This window comes from Heptranchias perlo, chromosome 1, assembly GCF_035084215.1.
Source record: "Heptranchias perlo isolate sHepPer1 chromosome 1, sHepPer1.hap1, whole genome shotgun sequence".
NCBI classification, from domain to species: domain Eukaryota; kingdom Metazoa; phylum Chordata; class Chondrichthyes; order Hexanchiformes; family Hexanchidae; genus Heptranchias; species Heptranchias perlo.
In genome coordinates this window covers 127,383,706-127,408,977 of record NC_090325.1, presented here as the reverse complement: position 1 = coordinate 127,408,977, position 25,272 = coordinate 127,383,706, and the positions used below count along the sequence as shown (strand labels likewise).

The 25,272-nt window shown below is 43.0% G+C and overlaps 1 protein-coding gene across 18 annotated transcripts in view; it reads right to left on the bottom strand.

Moving 5' to 3' along the window:
- Positions 1–3,040: 3,040 nt before the first annotated feature.
- Positions 3,041–25,272, bottom strand: part of LOC137325831 (calcium/calmodulin-dependent protein kinase type II delta chain) — a 419,005-nt gene continuing 396,773 nt past the window's right edge. For 10 of the 18 annotated variants that reach the window (XM_067990935.1, XM_067990943.1, XM_067990939.1 and 7 more), the window contains 4 exons: positions 21,062–21,137; positions 10,081–10,175; positions 9,759–9,987; positions 3,041–4,851 (listed from right to left, as the gene is read on the bottom strand). In XM_067990935.1, coding sequence (XP_067847036.1) covers positions 4,848–4,851; positions 9,759–9,987; positions 10,081–10,175; positions 21,062–21,137 — 404 coding nt within the window. In that variant the 3' untranslated portion in view covers positions 3,041–4,847. Of the gene's footprint in view, positions 4,852–9,753; positions 9,988–10,080; positions 10,176–21,061; positions 21,138–25,272 lie in introns of all 18 variants that reach the window. The other 8 variants (XM_067990934.1, XM_067990952.1, XM_067990937.1 and 5 more) reach the window with 1 other exon arrangement.

Below are 25,272 nucleotides of genomic sequence, written 5' to 3'. Positions count from 1 at the left end.
TCACTCACTTCTATCTATATCCCTTTGCAGACACTTTGCTTCCTCCTCACAGCTTACTTTCCCACCTAACTTTGTATCATCAGTAAACATGGATACAATACACTCAGTCCCTTCATTTAAGTCATTAATATAGATTGTAAAGAGCTGAGGCCCAAACACCGATCCCTGCAGCACTCCACTAGTTACAACCTGCCATCCTGAAAATGATCCATTTATTCCTATTCTCTGTTTTCAGTCTGTTAACCAATCCTTAATCCATGCTAATATATTACCCCCAATCCTATAAGCCCTAATCTTGTGTAACAACCTCTTATGTGGCACCTTTTCAAAATCCAAATATACTACATCCACTATGTTCCCCTTATCTACCCTGCTAGTTACATCCTCAAAAAAGTTTAATCGATTTGTCAAACAATTTCCTTTTCATAAAACCGTGTTGACTCCACCTAATCATATGATTTTCTAAGTGCCCTGTTACTACGTCCTTAATAATAGATTCTAGCATTTTCCCTACTAGTGATGTCATGCTAACTGGCCCATAATTCCCTGTTTTCTCTCTCCCTCCTTTCTTGAACAGCGGGGTTACATTTGCATGTAGGTACAGCAAGCAATTAGGAAGGCAAATGGTATGTTGGCCTTTATTGCAAGGGGGTTGGAGTACAAGAGTAAGGAAGTCTTGCAGCGATTATATAGAGCTTTGGTGAGACCACATCTACAGTAGTGTGTGCAATTTTGGTCTCCTTACCCAAGGAAGGATATACTTGCCTTAGAGGCGGTGCAATGAAGGTTCACTAGATTGATTCCTGGGATGAGAGAGTTGTCCTATGAGGAGAGATTGAATAGAATGGGCCTATACTCTATAGAGTTTAGAAGAATAAGCGGTGATCTCATTGAAACGTAAGATTCTAAGACAGTGTAGATGCTGAGAGGATATTTCCCCTGGCTAGAGAGTCTAGAACTAGAGGAAATAGACTCAAGGTAAGGGGTTGGACTTTTAGGACTGAGATGAGGAGGAATTTCTTCACTCAGAGGGTCGTGAATATTTGGAATTCTCTACCCCAGAGGGCTGTGGATGCCCAGTCATCGAGCATATTCAAGATTGAGATCGATAGATTTTTGAACTCTAAGGGATATGGGGATTGGGTGGGAAAGTGGAGTTGAGGTCGAAGGTCAACCATGATCTTATTGTACGGTGGAGCAGGCTCCAGTGGCCATATGGCCTACTCCTGCTCCTATTTCTTATCAAGGGATAGGGAGCAAAGGCGGATAAATGGGGATGAGATACAGGTCAGCTATGGTCTAATTGAATGGCGGAACAGGCTTGAGGGGCTAAATGGCCTACTCTTGTTCTTATTACAGTAAATAACTTGCACTGACATACAAAATCACATTTCCTCATGTACTCTGTAGGATAAGAAATGTAGTGGAGAACTTCAGGAAGTTTCTCATGGTTGGAAGTAGGATTTTTCAGATCGATAGAGACCGTGGGCCAGATTTTGCTGAAAAAATAATGGCGTGTGAACTGTGCACAGTTATTAATGTGCAAATTGACCAGCAACGTGATGAGAAAGCGATACCCCGTGAATTGCAAATCGCCACAAGTTGCTGGATGATTTGTGCCGCTCTGCCGTTAGCTTCGCGAAAACGGCATCTTGCTCTTAAACTCCCCGTGAGTTTCATGAAGTTGCTGCATTTGCACATTAAATGCCCATTAAACTCACCAGAGTTACGTCCAGTAATTAATAGCATAAGTACTCTTTTAACAACATGGGAATCAACGGCTCTGGCCCAGAAAGTGAACAATTAAAAGTGTGGCGTTTCATTCCTTCAGGTAGTGAATTGTTGGAGATTTTAAAAATGTCAAATTTTAATTTTTTTTTCTTACTTTTTCTTTCTGTCTTTTTTTTCCCTCTCTTAATCCAATCTTTCTTTCCCACTCTTTATTTCTCATTCTGTACCTGACTTGACGTTGATTTTGCCCACTCTAATTCACCCTCCTTCCCAATCCTTAAATCTAATTGGTTATGGAGATACATCATTGGTCCCGTCGTTCACTAAAGTCCCAGATGCCCCATTGCCCTTGCATGTCCAGCACCTTACATGGCAAAAATGTTTTGAGCTGAAGGGTGCAGGAAGAAGTCGAACTAACCGGGCACACAGTTCGATGCCCTCCAACAAATTCTGGGCCAAAATATTCTAAAGATAGATTTTTGATTCATTCAAATAAATGTTTCATTATCTCCCATTCACAATTGTTTCGATACTTGCATATTTACTGGAGTTAAAGAAGGAAAAAGAAAAAACTTGCATTCTCAAAGCACTTCACAGCCAATGAAGTACTTTTGAAGTGTAGTCGCTGTTGCAATTTAGGCAATCATCACAGCCAACTTACACACTGCAAGGTCCCACAACAGCAATGAAATAAATGACCACTTTTTGGTGGTGGTTGAGGGATAAATTATTGGCCACGACACAGGAGAACTCCTCTGCTCTTCTTCAAAAAGTGTCATAGCATCTTTTACGTCCATCGACAGAGCAGATGGGGCCTCAGCTTAACGTCATCTGAAAGACAGCAACTCCAATGGTGCAGCACTCCCTCAGTACTGCACTGAAGTGTCAGCCTAGATTATGTGCTCTAGTCCTGGAGTGGGATATTAGGGATGGGCAATAAATGCCGGCCTCGCCAGCGACGCACGCATCCCATGAACGAATTTTAAAAAAGCACCCACAACCTTCTGACTCAGATGTGAGAGTGCGATTACTGAGCCAAGGCTGACATAAAAATTATTTTAATATTTACTGTAGACAAAGCCTAAATCTTTATTATACAAACATTAAAACTAATGCTTTGCCACCATTTTCTGTGCTCATTAAATGTATTTTCTCACAGAAAGTCTCAGCATGCAGCAAAGTACATAAAACATTTTAAAACACCTTGAATACCTGAAACTGAAGTTCAGTTCCAAAATATATCCAGATTTCCCACTCAAACATTTGGATTTTTGTAACAAGAAAAACACACACTACAGGGAACAAGCAATCAGGAGAAATAATCACAAATTTATTTTGTTTCAATATATCAATCATTTACCATTATGGCAAGAATTCTGTACACTGTGTCCCATGATAAACAGCAGCTTTTCAGAATGACAGAACTTAAGTATCATTTCAATTGTGGTGGAAAAACCAATCACCGCTCTTCAGAACTGGGTGTGGAAGACAGACTTGGTCTTTAACACTACTTTAACACCACATGCGGTATTAAAATTTCAAGATTACACATATAGATTTCAATATACTTATGTTACTACAGCCAGTCACCAAAAAAGAAAATGAAGATTTTCCCTATTTTTCACATCATATTGGCAGATTAATATGGCCCATAAATGTACATGCTTATTTAAACACAATTTCTGAATCCATGTAATGAGTACACTTTATTGCCATCTGCTTCACTAGTAACAGCAGCTAACCGTATTATTTTTTGGGCGACTAACAAACACGCAAGTTGAAATAATACAAATAAATGAATTCTGCCAGGAATTAACTGCTGGATGAGAGTCTGATGGCTGCCAACAATCACTGAAAACACTAATTGAGATACCATGCACTATTCAGCACTGCAGTATAACCCTATAAGTATACAAGCAGTGAAGAAACAAGCATTTTAAAAGAAGGAACACCCCCCTCCAAAAAAAGGACGTATCTGGTAACTTGAATCTTTTACGAGAACATCTCACAAATATACAGAAGCAGAAGCAAAAATCATCCAGTTCACAAAGTATCAATAAGCAATTTATCACTGATGACATCAAAAACATCAATCCCCGTGTCCATAGGAGAAAAATAAAAAGTTAAAAATGATCTGAGTTTGTTTGATCAGCTGCCTAGGCAAGTAAGTTTTTATATAAATGATGCATGTAAATCACAGAAATCCACTGTACTATATTCTGTGTTTAAATTCCAAGGTTTTGTGTTTCATTATTAAATCGGATACTATGAATAACTACCAACAAGCAGGTTAACATAGTTCACAAAATTCTAAACCCTATTCCCACCAAAGCAATAAGCATTTGACTCAAATCACGACCTGTACATCACCATAATGAAAGCAAGCTTGATTTTCTGAAATGTATTGCACCCTAACTGAATAAAAATGATGTCTCAACTTGAAAATGGCCCTAGGTGACAAATAAAAGACTAGTAGCACTAGCACATCAAAATTTACTTGTTTTGAAGATATTTTCCCATATGTTTCAGATAGAAAAAAAACAATGAATGAAAAAGGCTGTTCAGCTACAGCAGAAGGTATTGCTTCTAGGCTGATACAGCCAGCCCTGACTGGATAATTCCAGTTTGTAAAACAAGTTTTGGAACTGCATGTAATAGCGGCCTGCCACCTTAAGGACATCTCCTCCTATATTTATTACAAAAGTATTTCTACAGTCAGAGAATATGAATATGTGCCACTTACACTGTTTTCTTATACTGATTAAGGGGGTACTGTAGCTTTTAAAACATTTGAAATCCAGAAAAAAAAATAATTTTATTTAGACGTTTACAATCATAACAAGTTAAGAAACCTGGCATAAATGAAGGATTTAAAAAGTACTTTCAACATCTTTTCTTCCTTTGGTTTCATTCTCCTTACAACATTTCGTCCCATGAAGTGCAAACAAAAATTTATGGATAGAATAAACAGCAAAGGACATGTCACAAGTGCACTGTCAGAGCTTCATGCATTCAGAAACATGCGTTAAAATAGACTGGAAGTGCCTATAATGTGATTGAGATCTTCCAGTCCTTAATGAGTGCTGAGAATCCAGCAGTGGCACCACTTCTTTTTTTTAGCTAAAACAAAGAACAGAGATGAAAGTCAATTTTCTATCACCATGAACACAGCCCAGAACTGAGCTAGATATAAAATAATTCAAACAATAAACTTTTAAAATCTCCCCTCTCTCCCCCCTACCCCATTTAAACATATCAATCAGGAAACAAACATATCAATCAGGAAACAAACATTTCAAATAGCTCTTGTGAAAGTGTACATAAAACAAAGAAAGGAATTGTACTTAACTTCCTCGATACCCTTCTGTCCCCTCATAGTAGATGCTTTTAAACAGACTCTTGGTCATTAAGGTTACTTGTCTTTAACATGGCAGCCCTTTCCTTTCAATGCTTTTTATCTTCTCCATAAATGTGGGAATCATGTGGTCTTCCCTTCATCCCAGATTGTTTAAAAGCCTTGCCTACATACTGGCCTTTCATTTTCTTTTAATTCAAGCATCCTTTAGTATAGACTTGTTACACAGTTAAGTAAATAATTTTTCAAATTATAAGTAAAAAGAAAAAAAACTTGTATTTTTATAGTGCCAATCACAGCCAATAAATTACTTTTGAAGTGCCATCACTGCTGTAACAGAGGGAAACACGGCAGCCAATATGTGCACAGCAAGGTCTCACAAACAGCAAAAGGATAAATGACCATTTAATCTTTTTTTTTATTCGTTCACGGGATGTGGGCGTCGCTGGCAAGGCCAGCATTTATTGCCCATCCCTAATTGCCCTTGAGAAGGTGGTGGTGAGCCGCCTTCTTGAACCGCTGCAGTCCGTGTGGTGACGGTTCTCCCACAGTGCTGTTAGGAAGGGAGTTCCAGGATTTTGACCCAGCGACAATGAAGGAACGGCGATATATTTCCAAGTCGGGATGGTGTGTGACTTGGAGGGGAACGTGCAGGTGGTGTTGTTCCCATGCGCCTGCTGCCCTTGTCCTTCTAGGTGGTAGAGGTCGCGGGTTTGGGAGGTGCTTTCGAAGAAGCCTTGGCGAGTTGCTGCAGTGCATCCTGTGGATGGTACACACTGCAGCCACAGTGCGCCGGTGGTGAAGGAAGTGAATGTTTAGGGTGGTGGATGGGGTGCCAATCAAGCGGGCTGCTTTATCTTGGATGGTGTCGAGCTTCTTGAGTGTTGTTGGAGCTGCACTCATCCAGGCAAGTGGAGAGTATTCCATCACACTCCTGACTTGTGCCTTGTAGATGGTGGAAAGGCTTTGGGGAGTCAGGAGGTGAGTCACTCGCCGCAGAATACCCAGCCTGTGACCTGCTCTCGTAGCCACAGTATTTATATGGCTGGTCCAGTTAAGTTTCTGGTCAATGGTGACCCCCAGGATGTTGATGGTGGGGGATTCGGCGATGGTAATGCCGTTGAATGTCAAGGGGAGGTGGTTAGACTCTCTCTTGTTGGAGATGGTCATTGCCTGGCACTTATCTGGCGCGAATGTTACTTGCCACTTATGAGCCCAAGCCTGGATGTTGTCCAGGTCTTGCTGCATGCGGGCTCGGACTGCTTCATTATCTGAGGGGTTGCGAATGGAACTGAACACTGTGCAGTCATCAGCGAACATCCCCATTTCTGACCTTATGATGGAGGGAAGGTCATTGATGAAGCAGCTGAAGATGGTTGGGCCTAGGACACTGCCCTGAGGAACTCCTGCAGTAATGCGCTGGGGCTGAGATGATTGGCCTCCAACAACCACTACCATCTTCCTTTGTGCTTGGTATGACTCCAGCCACTGGAGAGTTTTCCCCCTGATTCCCATTGAGTTCAATTTTACTAGGGCTCCTTGGTGCCACACTCGGTCAAATGCTGCCTTGATGTCAAGGGCAGTCACTCTCACCTCACCTCTGGAATTCAGCTCTTTTGTCCATGTTTGGACCAAGGCTGTAATGAGGTCTGGAGCTGAGTGGTCCTGGCGGAACCCAAACTGAGCATCGGTGAGCAGGTTATTGGTGAGTAAGTGCCGCTTGATAGCACTGTCGACGACACCTTCCATCACTTTGCTGATGATTGAGAGTAGACTGATGGGGCGGTAATTGGCCGGATTGGATTTGTCCTGCTTTTTGTGGACAGGACATACCTGGGCAATTTTCCACATTGTCGGGTGGATGCCAGTGTTGTAGCTGTACTGGAACAGCTTGGCTAGAGGCGCAGCTAGTTCTGGAGCACAAGTCTTCAGCACTACAGCTGGGATGTTGTCGGGGCCCATAGCCTTTGCTGTATCCAGTGCACTCAGCCGTTTCTTGATATCACGTGGAGTGAATCGAATTGGCCGAAGACTGGCTTCCGTGATGGTGGGGATATCGGGAGGAGGCTGAGATGGATTATCCACTCGGCACTTCTGGCTGAAGATGGTTGCAAATGCTTCAGCCTTGTCTTTTGCACTCACGTGCTGGACTCCGCCATCATTGAGAATGGGGATGTTTGCAGAGCCTCCTCCTCCCGTTAGTTGTTTAATTGTCCACCACCATTCACGACTGGATGTGGCAGGACTGCAGAGCTTTGATCTGATCCGTTGGTTGTGGAATCGCTTAGCTCTGCCTATAGCATGTTGCTTCCGCTGTTTAGCATGCATGTAGTCCTGAGTTGTAGCTTCACCAGGTTGGCACCTCATTTTTCGGTACGCCTGGTGCTGCTCCTGGCATGCTCTTCTACACTCCTCATTGAACCAGGGTTGATCCCCTGGCTTGTTGGTAATGGTAGAGTGAGGAATATGCCGGGCCATGAGGTTACAGATTGTGCTGGAATACAATTCTGCTGCTGCTGATGGCCCACAGCGCCTCATGGATGCCCAGTTTTGAGCTGCTAGATCTGTTCTGAATCTATCCCATTTAGCACGGTGGTAGTGCCACACAACACGTTGGATGGTGTCCTCAGTGCGAAGACGGGATTTCATCTCCACGAGGACTGTGCGGTGGTCACTCCTACCAATACTGTCATGGACAGATGCATTTGCGACAGGTAGATTGGTGAGGACGAGGTCAAGTAAGTTTTTCCCTCGTGTTGGTTCGCTCACCACCTGCCGCAGGCCCAGTCTAGCAGCTATGTCCTTCAGGACTCGGCCAGCTCGGTCAGTGGTGGTGCTACCGAGCCACTCTTGGTGATGGACATTGAAGTCCCCCACCCAGAGTACATTTTGTGCCCTTGCTACCCTCAGTGCTTCCTCCAAGTGGTGTTCAACATGGAGGAGGACTGATTCATCAGCTGAGGGAGGACGGTAGGTGGTAATCAGCAGGAGGTTTCCTTGCCCATGTTTGACCTGATGCCATGAGATTTCATGGGGTCCAGAGTCAATGTTGAGGACTCCCAGGGCCACTCCCTCCTGACTGTATATCACTGTACCGCCACCTCTGGTGGGTCTGTCCTGCTGGTGGGACAGGACATACCCAGGGATGGTGATGGAAGATTCTGGGACGTTGGCTGAAAGATATGATTCTGTGATTATGGCTATGTCAGGCTGTTGCTTGACTAATCTGTGGGACAGCTCTCCCAATTTTGGCACAAGTCCCCAGATGTTAGTAAGGAGGACCTTGCAGGGTCGACTGGGCTTGTTGTTTTGCCGTTGTCGTGTCCGGTGCCTAGTGGTCCGATGCCGGGTGGTCCGTCCGGTTTTATTCTTATTATGACTTTTCGTAGCGAGATTTTACAACTGAGTGGCTTGCTAGGCCATTTCAGAGGGTAATTAAGAATCAACCACATTGCTGTGGGTCTGGAGTCACATATAGGCCAGACCGGGTAAGGGTGGCAGGCTTCCTTCCCTAAAGGACATTAGTGAACCAGATGGGTTTTTATGACAATCTGTTTTTGATGATGTTGGTTGAGCGATAAACCTTGACCAAGACACCAGGAGAACTCCCCTGATCTTCTTCAAATAGTGCCATAGGATATCTTAGATTTACCCGAGGGCAGATGTGGACTTGATTTAACATCTCTTCTAGATGATTCCTGTGCAGCACTCCCTGAAGTGTCAGTACAGATTTATGTGCTCAAGTCTTGTGAAGTCCAAACATTCCAAATGAGTGCTACAAGTGGTGGGAAAGGAATGATAAGCTAAGTTCAAATAATGTGGAGGAATGTATCAAATGATTGTTTCTTACAGCTTTAGAAGCAGACCATAGCAATGCCAAAAATGGGAAAAGCCTAAACGTTATTGTGGCCAGCATCTAAGAATGAAGGGCCAGAAACGGGATCCTCTTTAGAAAATAAGGCCAGACATCAGTATTGTATGTGACTGTCACACTCACTCACCTGATGAAGGAGATAATCTCCGAAAGCTTGTGATTTTAAAATAAAATTGTTGGACTTTAACCTGGTGTTGTAAGATTCCTTACATTTGTCCACCCCAGTCCATCACCGGCATCTCCACATCATAAAAAAAACATAAGCTGAGGACATCACATGGATGGAGTCTTGAGCATTTCTCTTTCAGCTGTAACATGGATCAGTAACATAACCGACCCTCTTCCACAGCAACCCCCCCCCCACCCCCCCAACAACTTTAGCTCAGATACTGCATCTCAATTCCCAAACTGAAAATAATTAAATTACATTTGGTTTTATATGCTAATTCTTAAATAGAGTTTTAAGTTTTCCAATAAATGCTGTGGTTCAATTTATCCTGACTATAAAACACAAGGCCTAACTTCATATATCTTTGAGCCATGCTGCAATGGATGCAAAATGAGGCTAATTCCCTAAAATAAAAACCAACTTTCCAGCATCTCCACAACTTTATTAAGAGGACTTTCATTTGTTATTATTCATTTGATCATATTGCATATTCATATCATGCAATATGAATCTTACTCTGTAATAAAGTAGAAATGTATTGCTGTAAATAGAGAATTTCTCATTTTATTGCTGCAGTTATTAAGTATCCAACTCATTGTGTATTTTGCCAATGTAGAAATTCACCTTACTTGACAGGTACAGATGGGGCTCCTGAACGGTGGAAGTGAACATTCTGCCACTTCCCATCACGGCGATGCCAGACTCTGGTTTCCTCGGTCTGCATGGTTTTTGGCATGCTACTGCCGTCGATGTACTGTGTGAGACGGATGTATGCTATGCAGGCTGCATCATCACCAATCAGATGGACGTGAGGGTTCAATATAATGGTGTGAATTGGCTTGTGGTTCTTAGACAAAGCTACAAAAAGAGATGTTTATGCAGTTTAATAGAATTAAACCATACCGAAATTGTACGCTTTACAAAACTAGAAATAATGTCCACATTGTGTACCATTTTCAAAGTAGAATCTGTGGAAGTCCATTCCTTCAACCAAGTTACCCAGTGCTTCAGGTTCAAATGCAGTGAGGCCTGGGTCACAAATCTTCCTGCAAAAAAAATTAAAAATGAAATTCTCAAATATGAATATTATTCAAAATTATAGAGGATCCCATTAATCCTCAATTTAATATAATAGGGAGAGAACCCAATCTGGCGAGCCAAAGAGTCAAGCAAATAATGGGCATGAAATAGTAGCTTTCAGCAAATTATCCAAATGTAAGTTACGTTCTCTAAGATGCAGAGACACAGTGGATGTGTTTTAGATACCTCAGAGCTGTGTGCAAAACAACTGAGTGAATCAGTAATTTTGGTAAAGTAATTCATGCTCCTTTAAAGATTTTCTCTGCTAATCAGGAGGCTCACATGTAACTCCAACATTGAAAACATTCAATGATATCCCAAATGAAAAATATTTCATGACTGTTATGTGCTACCATCACTGTTCAGCTTTCATTCAGTTTAATCTAGAGTGATGCTATACAAGCTGACAAAGTATTTATTTTCAGGACTATCCTTACCCACACATCTGTGAAGTTGCAAACTGTCTCCAAGGTTACACTCCAGCTTTACATGATTAGCTCTATTTTGGACCCAGCACTTGGAAGACGATTTCCCTGCTTCCTTAATAAAGGATATGCGCTAAGTTTGTAAAATACATGTGAAAACTAACCACTTTAAATTTGGAGAGTTGGTTTTCAGGTAAGGCTTATGCCCCAGAAGAACTCAGCATTTCAGTCCTTGATCTGTGAAGTATGGACAGTTTCTATTGATAGCTGCAACCGGTATTGTCATAATCACGCACACTTGAAATATGAGTGACTTTCACATGTAATTTTATTTACTTGCACAGGTGAGGCGCCTGCGTGAGTTACAAATCATCGATAAGTAGGTGCGTTATGTTGAGATTCAGTAGTAGAAATAATAATTAATCAGATGGACTTCATTAATTATGCTACATGCCTCATACTTTATTTCAAAATAAACGTTTAGGCCAAGAAAGATGGTGGAAGTCACACAGCAATAATATACCATCATTATGACTACCTTAAAAACCTTTGGGACAATCTAATCTCAGTTTAGCATCCTCCATGTAGACAGGGTATCCAAAACTCATGGAATATCCCTTGATTTCAAAATTAATAAAGGTTGCAAAGGCAGACAACAATAGTGCCATGTAGTCCAGACCAGAGGAAGACCCGGCAATGCACGACCAAAGGAAGGCCTTGCCACTAGTTGATTAACTTCTGTTTCTGTATTTCCAATATAAAGATTCTTCCTTGTCCAAAACTTAAGCCACAGCTCTATTATAAGGAGTATCCTAAAAAGTGTCAATTGGCTGTAGCATACTTCTTGTCAATAAGCAAGTCACCCATGGATCCTCCCCTTCAGGTCACGCTCAAAGAATATGTGTTCATAATCAGGTACTTGAAACTGGGTATTTGGATATTTCAGGTATTTGAAACTGGGAAAGTACTGTTCTCTCCAAAAGCTTTAAAAATCAAATTCGTTCCCCTTTGACAACCAAGTTGAAGCACTCTAAATTCAACACTCTCTGCTCAGAGATTATCTGATGACAACCTATTAATGACTGAGACATTTTGCTCCAGAAGGTTGCTGCTCTACAAGCAGAAAGATTGATACTCTCTAGGCTTGCTAAAAACTCAAGACCTGATTCACAGAACAATACAATTAGAAATGGCATACAATGAATATGGCCTTCAGCAAAATTGAAGAACCAATCCTATAAAGTAAGGGAGGTAAATCCACAAAACATTTACCCCTTATTAATGATCTTTATAGCAGAGTTTAATACAATGGATGGTAAGAAAATCAAGAAAACATAATGGAAAGGAAGGAAAATTTTTACTCATGACCTATCCGCACAGAGAACAGATGCTGTATTGTTTTTTCACTAACCATAGTGGAAGTGAGATCGTTGATTTACAAGAGGAGCATATGGAACAATTATTAGATGTAACTGTAGAAGAGGAAATGGTTCTGACAAAATTAACAGAACTCAAGGTGGTCAAGTCACCAAACCCTGATAGAATACACCCTAGGCTGTTGAAGAAATCCAAGGGAGACAGTAAAGACTCTGGCAACAATTGTGCCATAGAACTGAGAGTAACGAGTTAGTCTAACGTCAGGGCAAACTGGTAGGAGTTTGGGAAGACAGATGGGTTGGCAGAATGATGTCAGATACAATTTAATGTGGACAAATCAGAGAGCAAGTTATTATCTTAATGGTGAGAAACTGGGAAGTACTGCAGTACAAAGGGATCTGGGGGTCCTAGTGCAAGAAAATCAAAAAGTTAGTATGCAGGTGCAGCAGGTGATCAAGAAGGCCAATGGAATGTTGGCTTTTATTGCTAGGGGGATAGAATATAAAAACAGGGAGGTATTGCTGCAGTTATAAAAGGTATTGGTGAGACTGAACCTGGAATACTGCATACAGTTTTGGTGTCCATACTTAAGAAAAGACATACTTGCTCTCGAGGCAGTACAAAGAAGGTTCACTCGGTTAATCCCGGGGATGAGGAGGCGGACATATGAGGAGAGGTTGAGTAGATTGGGACTCTACTCATTGGAGTTCAGAAGAATGAGAGGGGATCTTATTGAAACATATAAGATTGTGAAGGGGCTTGATCGGGTGGATGCTGTGAGGATGTTCCCAATGATGGGTGAAACTAGAACTAGGGGGCATAATCTTAGAATAAGGGGCTGCTCTTTCAAAACTGAGATGAGGAGAAACTTCTTCACTCAGAGGGTAGTAGGTCTGTGGAATTTGCTGCCCCAGGAAGCTGTGGAAGCTACATCATGAAATAAATTTAAAACAGAAATAGACAGTTTCCTAGAAGGAAAGGGAATTAGGGGTTATGGGGAGCGGGCAGGAAATTGGACATGAAGCTGAGTTCGGATCGGTCAAAGCCCTGTGGGTGGCTGAGCGGGCCCAGGGGCTGAGTGGCCGGGTCCTGCTCCTACTTCTTGTGTTCTTTAGATTTGTGGTTGGGATCAGATCAGCCATGATCTTATTGAATGGTGGAGCAGGCTCGAGGGGCCGATTGGCCTACTTCTGCTCCTATTTCTTATGTTCTTATGTAATATATTTTGGGGGGGAAAACAAGGAACAAAAGCATACAATCAATGGAAAGGTACAAAAGGTTATGGATAAACAGAGACTCGAGAATGGTCTTGAGGGGGAAAGGTGGACACAAATAATGGTCAAAGGAATGGAGCTCAACCATCTTCAGCAGCTTCATCAATGACTTTCCCTCCACCATATGGTCAGAAATGGGGATGTTTTGCTGATGATTGCACAGTGTTATGTTCCATTCGCAACCCCTCAGATAATGAAGCAGTCTGTGCCCACATGCAGCAAGACCAGGACAACATTCTTGGGCTGATAAGTGGCAAGTAACATGGCTTGGGCTGATAAGTGGCAAGTAACATTCGCGCCAGAAAAGTGCCAGGCAATGACCATCTCAAACAAGAGAGAGTTTAACATCACATTACCATCGCCGAATCCCCCACCATCAACATCCTGGGGGGTCACCATTGACCAGGACTAGCTACATAAATACTGTGGCTACAAGAGCAGGTCAGAGGCTGGGTATTCTGCAGCGAGTGACTCACCTCCTGACTCCCCAAAGCCTTTCCACCATCTTCAAGGCACAAGTCAGCTGTGTGATGGAATACTCTCCATTTGCCTGGATGAGTGCAGCTCCAACAACACTCAAGAAGCTCAACACCATCCAGGACAAAGCAGCCCGCTTGAATAGCACCCCATCCACCACCCCAAACATTCACTCCCTTCACCACCGGAGCACCGTGGCTGCAACGTGTACGATCCACAGGATGCACTGCAGCAACTCGCCAAGGCTTCTTCGACAGCACCTCCCGAACCCGCGACCTCTACCACCTAGAAGGACAAGGGCAGTAGGCACATGGGAACAACACCACCTGCACGTTCCCCTCCAAGTCACACATCATCCCGACTTGGAAATATATCGCCGTTCCTTCATCGTCCCTGGGTCAAAATCCTGGAACTCCCTACCTAACAGCACTGTGGGCGAACCTTCACCACATGGACTGCAGCGGTTCAAGAAGGAGGCTCACCACCACCTACTCAAGGGCAATTAGGGATGGGCAATAAATTCTGGACTTGCCAGCGATGCCCACATCCCATGAATGAATAAAGAAAAAGCTCAAAGGCATCTTCCGCCTTATACCCCTCTCTATCCCCTAGCCAAGGTTTCCAGGACTACCCTATTCAAGCTATCTCCATCTTGAAGCTTAATGCATTTAAAGTCTAAGGAACATAGCAACAGGAGTCGGCCATTCAGCCCCTCGGGCCTGTTCCGCTATCCAATTAGATAATGGCTGATCTGTACCTCAAATCCACTTATCCGTTGATCCATATTCCTTGATAATCTTACCTAACAAAAATCTATCGATCTCAGTCTTGAAAATTTCAATTGATCCAGCATCCACAGTCTTTTGGCTTTCCAGATTTCCGCTACCCTTTGTGTGAACAAGTGCTTCCTGATTTCACTTCTAACTGACCTAGCTCTAGTTTTAAGATTATGCCCTCTTTTTCTGGATCCCCCACCAGAGGGAACAATTTCTCTGTAGCTACCCGATCGAAACCCTTTTATCATTTTAAACACCTCAATGAGATCATCCCTCAATCATCTAAACTCAAGGGAATACAAGCCAAGTTTATGCAACCTGTCCTTATACTATAAGCCTTCAAGCCCTGGTATCATTCTGGTGAATCTGCGCTATAGATAGAATCTTCTGGTATCAGTAGAAATTCGACAAGCTGGATTAGGAATTGGCTCCAATCCCACAGCCAAAGAGTTATAGTTAACAGATGGTTCAGCTTGGAGACATGTGATTAGTGGTGTCTCCAGGGTTCGGACCTAGGCCCGCTACTCTTCACGGTCTTTATTAATGACCTGACAGCGGCGTTGGGAGTATGGTAAGTAAGTTTGCAGATGACACCAAAATCTGTGCAAGGGTTAAGATGGTAGAGGAGTGCAATCAAATCCAAAAAGATCTAAATGTGCTAGAGGAGTGGGCCACACATCGGCAAATGTCGTTTAATTTAGATAAATGTAGTGTCATGCATGGTGGTAGGGCCAACACAGAAAACACGTAACATTTGCATGGACAAAACTGAAAGAGGTTGAGCATCAAAAAGATCTTGGTGCTTTAGCAACAGATCACTAAAAGGTTGATGACCAATGGAGAGAAACTGTAGCTAAAGCTAACAAGGTATTGGGTTGTATTAATAAAATCATTCAGTATAAATCAAAGGACACCATTTTGACACTATAGCGGTCACTGTCCAGACCGTATCTGGAGTACTGCGCCCAGTTTTGGTCCCCCTACATGATGGGTGATAGAGCAGCCTTGGAAAAGATCCATAGGCGAGCTACAAGAATGATTCCTGGCTTAAAGAACCTCAGCTACTCATATAGGCTCAAGGACCTCGGTCTATTTGCTTTAGAGCAGCATAGACTTAGAGGTGACCTGATAGAGGTCTATAAAAAAATTAAAGGGCTGGATAGCGTCATTATAGATAGATTATTCCAGTTTAACAGGTTGGGAAGGACTAGGGGACATGAATTTAAACTATGGAAGTGTACAAATAGACTGGATGTTAGGCGGTTCTTCTTTTCCCAAAGAATTGTGAGCCTTTGGAATATATTGTCAACTGGTGTGGTGGGTGCTGACTCTCTGTATGCCTTCAAGAGGGAGCTGGTTCCTGACTGGGGCAGAGATAATATCATATAGAAGCTAAGTGTCTTTATAGACAACATGTGGTCCATATGATCTCATTGGACTGGTTTCCAACACCTGAGCGGGGTTGGAGAAGAATTTTACAAAGTATTTTTTCCTTTATTGGCCCTGTTTTTTTCCCTCTTTTTTGCCTCTCCAAGGAGATTACATGGCTGTGGGAGTGGGTGTTGGGGGGGGGGGGGGGGGGATGTAAGAAATGTTTAGCCATGATGTTCCGGCCATCATGGTGTGGGGCAGGCTTGATGGACCAGCTGGTCTTTTCCTGCCACTCAATTTTGTATGTTCATATGTACACCCTTTCTAAGGTCAACATGTTTTTCCTGAGGTTCAGTGCCCAAAATTGAATGCAGTACTCCAGATGGGGTCTGACCAAGACTCTGTGCAACTGAAGCATCACTTCCTCCCTTTCCTTTGTATTCTAGACCCCTTGAGATAAAAGCTAACATTCCGTTAGCCTTTTTGATTGCTTTTTTTAAAATTTGTTCATGGGATGTGGGCATCACTGGCAAGGCCAGCATTTATTGCCCATCCCTAATTGCCCTTGAGTAGGTGGTGGTGAGCCGCCTTCTTGAACCGCTGCAGTCCGTGTGGTGAAGGTTCTCCCACAATGCTGTTAGGAAGGGAGTTCCAGGATTTTGACCCAGGGACGATGAAGGAACGGCGATATATTTCCAAGTCAGGATGGTGTGTGACTTGGAGGGGAACGTGCAGGTGGTGTTGTTCCCACGTGCCTACTGCCCTTGTCCTTCTAGGTGGTAGAGGTCGCGGGTTTGGGAGGTGCTGTGGAAGAAGCCTTGGCGAGTTGCTGCAGTGCATCCTGTGGATGGTACACACTGCAGTCATAGTGCACGGGTGGTGAAGGGAGTGAATCTTTAGGGTGGTGGATGGGGTGCCAATCAAGCGGGCTGCTTTGTCCTGGATGGTGTCGAGCTTCTTGAGTGTTGTTGGAGCTGCACTCATCCAGGCAAGTGAAGAGTATTCCATCACACTCCTGACTTGTGCCTTGAAGATGGTGGAAAGGCTTTGGAGAGTCAGGTGGTGAGTCACTCGCCGCAGATTACCCAGCCTCTGACCTGCTCTTGTAGCCACAGTATTTATATGGCTGGTCTAGTTAAGTTCCTGGTCAATGGTGACCCCCCAGGATGTTGATGGTGGGGGATTCGGTGATGGTGATGCCATTGAATGTCAAGGGGAGGTGGTTAGACTCTTTCTTATTGGAGATGGTCATTGCCTGGCACTTGTCTGGTGCAAATGTTACTTGCCACTTATCAGTCCAAGCCTGGATGTTGTCCAGATCTTGCTGCATGCGGGCACGGACTGCTTCATTATCTGAGGGGTTTCAAATGGAACTGAACACTGTGCAATCATCAGCAAACATCCCCATTTCTGACCTTATGATGGAGGGAAGGTCATTGATGAAGCAGCTGAAGATGGTTGGGCCTAGGACACTGCCCTGAGGAACTCCTGCAGAAATGTTCTGGGGCTGAGATGATTGGCCTCCAACACCCACTCCCATCTTCCTTTGTGCCAGTTATGATTCCAGCCACTGGAGAGTTTTCCCCCTGATTCCCATTTACTTCAATTTTACTAGGGCTCCTTGGTGCCACACTTGGTCAAATGCTGCCTTGATGTCAATGGCAGTCAATCTCACCTCACCTCTGGAATTCAGCTCTTTTGTCCATGTTTGGACCAAGGCTGTAATGAGGTCTGGAGCCGAGTGGTCCATGCAGAACCCAAACTGAGCATCGGTGAGCAGGTTATTGGTGAGTAAGTGCCGCTTGATAGCACTGTTGACGACACTTTCCATCACTTTGCCGATGATTGAGAGTAGACTGATGGGGCGGTAATTGGGCAGACATACCTGGACAATTTTCCACATTGTCGGGTAGATGCCAGTGTTGTAGCTGTACTGGAACAGTTTGGTTAGAGGCTCGGCTAGTTCTAGAGCACAAGCCTTCAGCACTACAGCCGAGATGTTGTCGGGGCCGACTGTGTACTAGCTTTTAGTGATTTTTGTACATGGATACCTAAGTCCCTTTGCTGCTCTACAGTTCCTAGTCTCTCACCATTAAGAAAACATTCTGATTTATTCTTGTCGATGACCTTGCCTGAGGACTCATAGGAAATTTCTTTTAAGGGACTGTGTCCTCAGCACCTCCCCGTACTCTTAATTAAGTTTAGATTTACGACCTTCTATGATAGATGGCATGTTACTAGTGTCTTTCTTGGAAGTATTACTGAAGAAGTTATCATTTAGTATATAGATTGACTATTCTTAATTAATCCTCAGCTTCAATCTCAATTGGAAAGTCAATTATTTTTCCAATAACCGTTTTGCTGTTATAATACTGGATGAATTTCTTACTGTTGCACTTGGCTTCTACAGCTATTGTCATTTCTATTTCCCTCTTTGCCTCTGTTCATATTTTTAATTTTCTGAAGGATCCTGTACTCTACTCATTGGTTTCTCACATCTTTCTCAATACAGACTTTGTAGTATATCTTTTTTTACTTATTTCATTTTATATTGTCTTATTAATCTATTTAGAGCAATGCAATTGACATTTACTAGTCCTTAGTATGCACTTTTCCTGAATGTTCAGTAGTATGACCTTAAAGTTAATCTATTTGTCCTCAACTGGTGTTTTGAGTGCTCCTCTAGTCCATCTGTTTAAGCTTTTCCATCGTTGCATTGGAGTATTGGGGCATGCTATTGGTTTAATCCACAATCATGTCAAATTTATTCACGTTACTGCTGCTAATGCCTAGGGATGCCAGTTCCCGCATGTTCTTGTCACCGATGCCTAGAGTTGCCAATTCCCACATGTTCTATTGTCATCATTGCCTAGGGATGACAGTTCCTACTGGTGTTGTCACTAGTGCCTAGCGGTGCCAGTTCTCACATGTGGTATTGGTCTCAAAAAGTAAGCAGTCCCTGGAAGAGTAAAAGTCATAAGGAGAGTAATTAGGGCACAATAGACACTATGAACTAATGTGTTGTTTTTAAATTATGGATCCAATTTTTTGTAAATGAAGTTGTTGCAGAATATGTTTTGCTGTATAAGTTTGAAAAAGCAAAGTAATTTGGTATATACTTTGTGGAAATGGCCTACTTGGAAGTATTTTGGAATAGGGTACAAAGGTTTTTAAATGAGACTGTTAATACACATCTTTGCTTAGAGCTGCAATTAGCCTTAGTTGGGGACCAAGTGGTGCTTGCTATTTTAAGACAATAGAATTTCAGTCTATTAAACAATCATTGGCTCTCAAAATGTCCAGGCCTAAAATGGCTTAGTGCTACACTAAATCTGGTTTCTATTAACCCAATACACTGAAAATAGAATATAATTATTATGCACCTATCTAATGTGTGTGCACCTGAGTGTGAATGGTTATGGATTTGCATATAACTAAAAAAATAATTCAATGAAGAATTAACAGGCAGAAGTTACTCTTTTTGGAAAGGTTTCTGATTTTTCCCCCCCATTAAATACAATACAATTCTATTGAAAAAAGATTATCTCAATGCTTCAATACTATGGATGTACTAGTGATAACTGTTAGGCCTTGTAAGTACTTTATATAGATTTAATTCTGTTAAAGAAAGATTTTCAATGCCTTGTATTTTGTTTATATTTTTAAAGTTTGGTTCTGAATCTAGAAGATGTATTAGCCTGGCACATTCTGGGGTTCCAGTGTGCTGTGCCATTTATTATAGGATGCAGGTTTGCACTATGATCATATGTTGGGGATGTCAAGCACAGCCAAATTGAAGGGCTGGTCATCCAGGGCTATTCTCATGCATTCCCTGGAGGCTGACTACAGAGTAGAATTGATAGAAGTAGGTTATCAGGCTATCAATTTGACAGGGCAGGATGCAGAACAAAGGACAACTTAAGGGGTCGGGAGGAGAAATAAAAGTTATAAAAATCAGATGGGATTTATGATGGGTTAACAAAATTAGGCGCTCTCATCACCAGCAGGAACTTCCCAGATCAATCACTCGGGGTGCCAGAAACATAGGCGGAAACTGGGCAAGGGGGACTGTTAAAATGAGGGCAGTCACTTACCCCCTGCTGATCCCGTTGCATTCCTGCTGTGTCCTGATCTTAACCTGCTCTTTTCAGCAGGAAAGAAGCAGGTTCCTTCTTTAAATATGCAGATTGGGTTCCGATGATGTCAACGGCACCAGACTGCAATTTTAGTTGGAGGCCTGAGCGTCGGAGCAGAGAGAGGTTCCCCATGAGGCCAGACCTGCTGGAAGCTGGATCATGGGCCAGAAGAGGGCTATCAAGTATGTTTGAAAAATGTTATCTTAGGTTTCCTTGTGGACCAGGAGGCTCCTCCAGGCCTCACAAGGAAGTCTTGGGCCTCCTTTTCCCCTAACTTCCCCCCTCCACCCATTGTGGCCAGAAAGCTTTCACAGTTCGTCTTTAGGGCCCCTTCCCGATCACCCCTACAGCTCCCGCACCCCACAACTGATGGTTGAGGACTGTTCCCATGAGTCTCTAGCTGTGCCCCGCTGCCGTCAAACTCTCGCGGGTTTGGGCTGGATGCCGAGAAAATGTATTCAAATTAGGCCTGGCCATTAAGATTGGCTGGACCTCCGCGTCCCCGCAATCTCCGGGATCGCTGTCCGCTTCGGAGATCGCACGCTCCGTTCCCGCTTTAAAATCAGAGCCATAGAAATGTATGACAAACACCAATTTTGAGAATGATGACCAATAGACTGCAAATCACTTGCTTAACATAAACTTGCTGCTATGAAAGAATGATCTTAACACTCTGTGTGTTGCTGGTAGTTTCAATCAGAATTGAATCCTGACAAGTTAATTATTTCTGCATGATTTCTGGATCGTATTGAACATTTAAGGGATAATTTATGAATTTGTGCTACTGGAGAAATGTAAGGAAAAATGTGGGTAGTTTGGCAGTCAAATTGCTAATATGCACCCCGGTGGGAGCCTCTGTGCTGGGAATGCAAACTTGAAAAATTACCTTTAATTCCAAAAGAATAAAGCATGAATTAACATCAATACTGTGCAACGTTCAGACCTTACATTCTATTACCAGCTGCAAATGAAATAAATTGACTCAATATGGACAAAGGAAACAAATAAATGCTTACGTGTAGGCTTCAAAATCTCCATTGTTAATGGCTTCAATCAGTTGCTCTGTAACTTTGATAATTTCTTGTTTGCGTGCTAAGAATAAACAAGACAAACGGTTATAAAAAAGGTAAAAATGTCAAGAACAACAGCACAAAGATTTTTCCAGTCATATCATCAAAACACAAACCGTATTTTTCCTCTTTTCACTGCCCCTCCCCCTGCCCCGCACCCCAGACAGTTTCTCCCAAAGTTGGTGATAAACAGCAAATTGTTGATTTTAGAAGCCAAGCATTCAGTAAAACTAAAAGACAGTCCCAGGAATAATACTATATGCATTCATAATACCCCAAATTTACTGGGGCACTGTCGTCATGTAAAAGTGTTTGGGGAAGGAACAGAACCAGAACTGCTACATATTATCTTTATCATGATAGTGTGCATAAAAGACACAATGGATATACTACAAAACAATTAATATCATATGTGCTTGTAAACAAAAAATAAGCTTTTCCACGACTTGCAGTACCCTTTTCAAATAGTAGTTTCTCCTGACTACAACTTGCCTACATTGTGTGAGCATTTTGTCAAAATGCACTGAACAAAAGAACATTAATAACATATGCAATTTATAAGAATGAACAAAGTTGAGCCATAAATTTACATTATGCAGTTATTGAGTATTACTGCTAGCCATCTTCATTTGTAGTTTTTCCCAATCAGTCTTGCTAGATAATTTCCTACCTTTAAAGCAGTTCATCACTTCCTCAACAGTTATCTCAGTAATGCAACAGAATCGTTTTCTCTCAAGTCAAGTGGATTCAGTAACAAAATTGCAATCATAAAAACCAATAGCCTCAAAGCTCAGCAATGCAACATGTTCTTTTCGTTCGAACTGCATTAGTATTAGGATTACTGTAGAAGTACCAGTCACATTTAACTGCCCAGCAGCAGAAAACCACCTCAAACTCCTGCTGCTATCTGCGCCAATGTGCACATTTACGAATGGTTTGTAGCAACCAGCCACTGAGCCACTCACAAAAACAAATGATAGCCTACTGCATTCAGCCACACCTGTTCAATGCAAAGTACTGTAATTTGTTAGTGAAATGTCCTGTAGTTATGGCTAAAGTATATGGAAACATATCCATATTTTACATACATGTGGAAGTTGTTGCGAACAAGTCTGGTATTAGTGGATGTCTAACTATCAATTTTTTTTTGTAATGCATTTGTTGTTTTGGTTACAAAGGAAGTAATGTGCCCGAAGAGTTCAATTCTCTATAAATTATTTAAAAAGTCAAGTTCGAACTCAGTAATGTCAAACTCTCCTATGACACAATAGATTTTGAATGCAGGAAAAGGATGACACCAGATTCAGTCAAAAATCTCTTAAAAGGTCAGACATTCTGTAGTTTATTTCATTGGTTTCTCTAAACTCAATCATAGCATGTGAAGATCAACAAACCAAAGACCACGTAAATTACTGAGTTTCATCTTTAAAAAAAAAAGCCCGTCATCAGATCATTATTAAATAAAAGGAGGCAATTTCTCCCAACTCCACTACCCTCAACATTTATTCATGGGGAAAAAATTCTATCCCAGCTCCCTTACTAATTACTTCTCAAACTCCCGTCCTCTGGCCCTCCACTTGTCACAACACTGAGGTTGATTGGAACTTCTCTCTTGCCTCTTCCTTCAACACCCTTGTTCCCACCAAATCACTCGCTATCTTCTAGCTGTCATTTCCTCGGTACAGTCCCTGTCTTCAATCCCTCAAGTCAGAAGGCCACAAAGATGAGCTCAATTGGCATACAACTGGTCCAGTCACTCACTGCTATGGACAACCCAAAACTTCTATTCTTCATGACAAACCACCTCCTTAAATCCCTATCGCCCACACTCTCCAGCTCCAACTGTGAAGAGTTTATGGATTACTTTGTGTCTGAGATCGAGACCATCCACGCAGCTACCTCCTCGTCACGTCCCTGTGCGCCTGACCTCCCAATAGTCTCCCACCTAAACTACCACCAATCCCCTTGAGGCAAAATGGATCTTTCCTGTGTTTAATCTTTAAACTTATATTTTGTACCACTAGAAGCAGCATTAAGGGTTTAACACCAAGTTTACACAAGGCATCTTGTCAGCAGAAAGTTATCAGCTTAGAAAAGACGTGGTATCTGGGAAAGGAGTCCAATTCGACAGCCTGGTAGGCAAAAACTTAATCTTACAAATTTATATTGGCAGTCTTGGGTCAGAGAGAGCAGTCAGCGTGAGTGTGCAGCTCAGAGCCAAGAGGCTGTGAGTCTATATCGTTTTAAAGTCTGTACCAGCCTTGCCAGAGAGGTAGGCTGGAGAGAGAGTTTATAGTAAGTGGTCTATTGTTTAAAGATGCATATTTAGAAAGAGAGTGGCATCTCTGTCATTTAATATATCAAGGAGTGAAGAGAAATAATGGGCATGGTTTTAACATGGCAGTGGGTCCTAGCTGGGGGCGGGGTCAATAATCAGGTGAGAAACCCGGAGAAAAAAAGCGTTGTTTCCTGGGCGATCGCGACTAAATTGAAGCCACTTAACTGAACTTCCAGGTTTCGCATCCTCAATCTGTGCAGCGGGCGTACTGCGCACCTACATGACACGTTTAAAGCCCACTATTTAAAGGGCCACTCCAACAATGCATTTTGAAGGAGCAAGGAGGCTACAATCACCATGCAATATTCCAGAGCCAAGCCAGCACCTAGGTTCTCCGATGCCCCCCCCAGAGACATTGCTGGGTGCAGTGAGAAGCAGGAGGGAGGTGATTTACCCAGCAGACAGGAGGAATAAACCTGGGTCTGTCATGAAGAAGCTGTGGCTGGAGGTGGCAGACCAGGTCAGCAGCAGAAGCATGGTGCCCTGGTCGTGGCTTCCATGCAGAAAAAGATATAATGACCTAACCAGGTCAGGAAAAGTGAGTATAGTTACTGATACACCTGCATTCTGTGGTGAACATTACCACCACCCCTCACCCACACTGCCTTATGAGCCCTACTCCATCACTTCACTCCTCACACCCACTTAAGACTCAGTATCAATTTACTTTCACTTTCTGTGCACTTCTTCACCCCCCCCCATTTGTGCACCCACCTCTCCCACTCACCCCAATCCTGATGCAATGTGATCAATCTGTCTGATAGTCACCCTCTGATGCATCTGCCTCATTGTCATCCTGACCCAAAGCAATGCATCTGTCGGGTGGCCACATCACCCTCACTCACTCACTCACACGTCTGTACTTTCTCCCCTTGTAGTAGAAGAGAGCGCAAAATGCAAGGGAGAGGGCATGGACTGGAGTGGGGCCTCCACAAATTGTGGCCCTCCCAGAGGCAAAGGAGGCGGCGTTGGATATAAGCAAGACAGTGGAGTGCCTGGCTGTAGGGGATGCAGAGACTGGCACCCCGCAAACATCTGGTGACAGAACTTTAACATTCCTCACACACAACATGGATTGATGTTATCAATAATTGATTTGTTGCACACCTCAGTATGCTCATCGCAACATTACTTTTGTGATGATTATTAATATTACAGTAAATTCTCTTCCAGGGGCATCAGGGACTGAAGACGTGGTCGAGGACGATTCCTCAGAGAAATCTTAGCGAGCCATCCAACAACACAGATACTCACACCTCGGTGGGTCCTAGTAGAGAGGTAGTTGGGTTGTCACCTGGTGAATCAACACGCACAAGTGAGCACGAGCAGACACTGGTGGCAGGGGCAGTGGTGAAGAGTCCATGTCGGTGGACGCACTCCTCTCCAATCTCTGCTCAGCTTGGCACAGATGCTGAACCCCGGGGGCCATCCTTGAGAAAGAGAATGATAGAGGTACAGGAGCAACTTTGCAAGGGAGTGGAAAACATGCCATGCACACTCTCCAGAAAAGCAGAGAGGATGGAGGTGTCCAACTCCATCACTAGTGGATTGGCGGCGCAGGTAAGTGCAGCAATGTCAGAGAGAATGGAAGCCTCCATTAAGCTTTGAGCATGGCTCACAAATGAGTCCATTCAGGCTGCCGCTTGCAGAGCACATGGGACCTCATCCACCGGTAACCCTCTCTGTTGAGCGATGTTGTGCAGGACGCAACACACGAGTATTATTCTGCACACCCTCCCCAGTGAGTACTGAAGGGCTCCCCCGGATCGATCCAGGCACTGGAAGCGCATCTTCAGCAGTCCTATGGCTTGCTTTATGA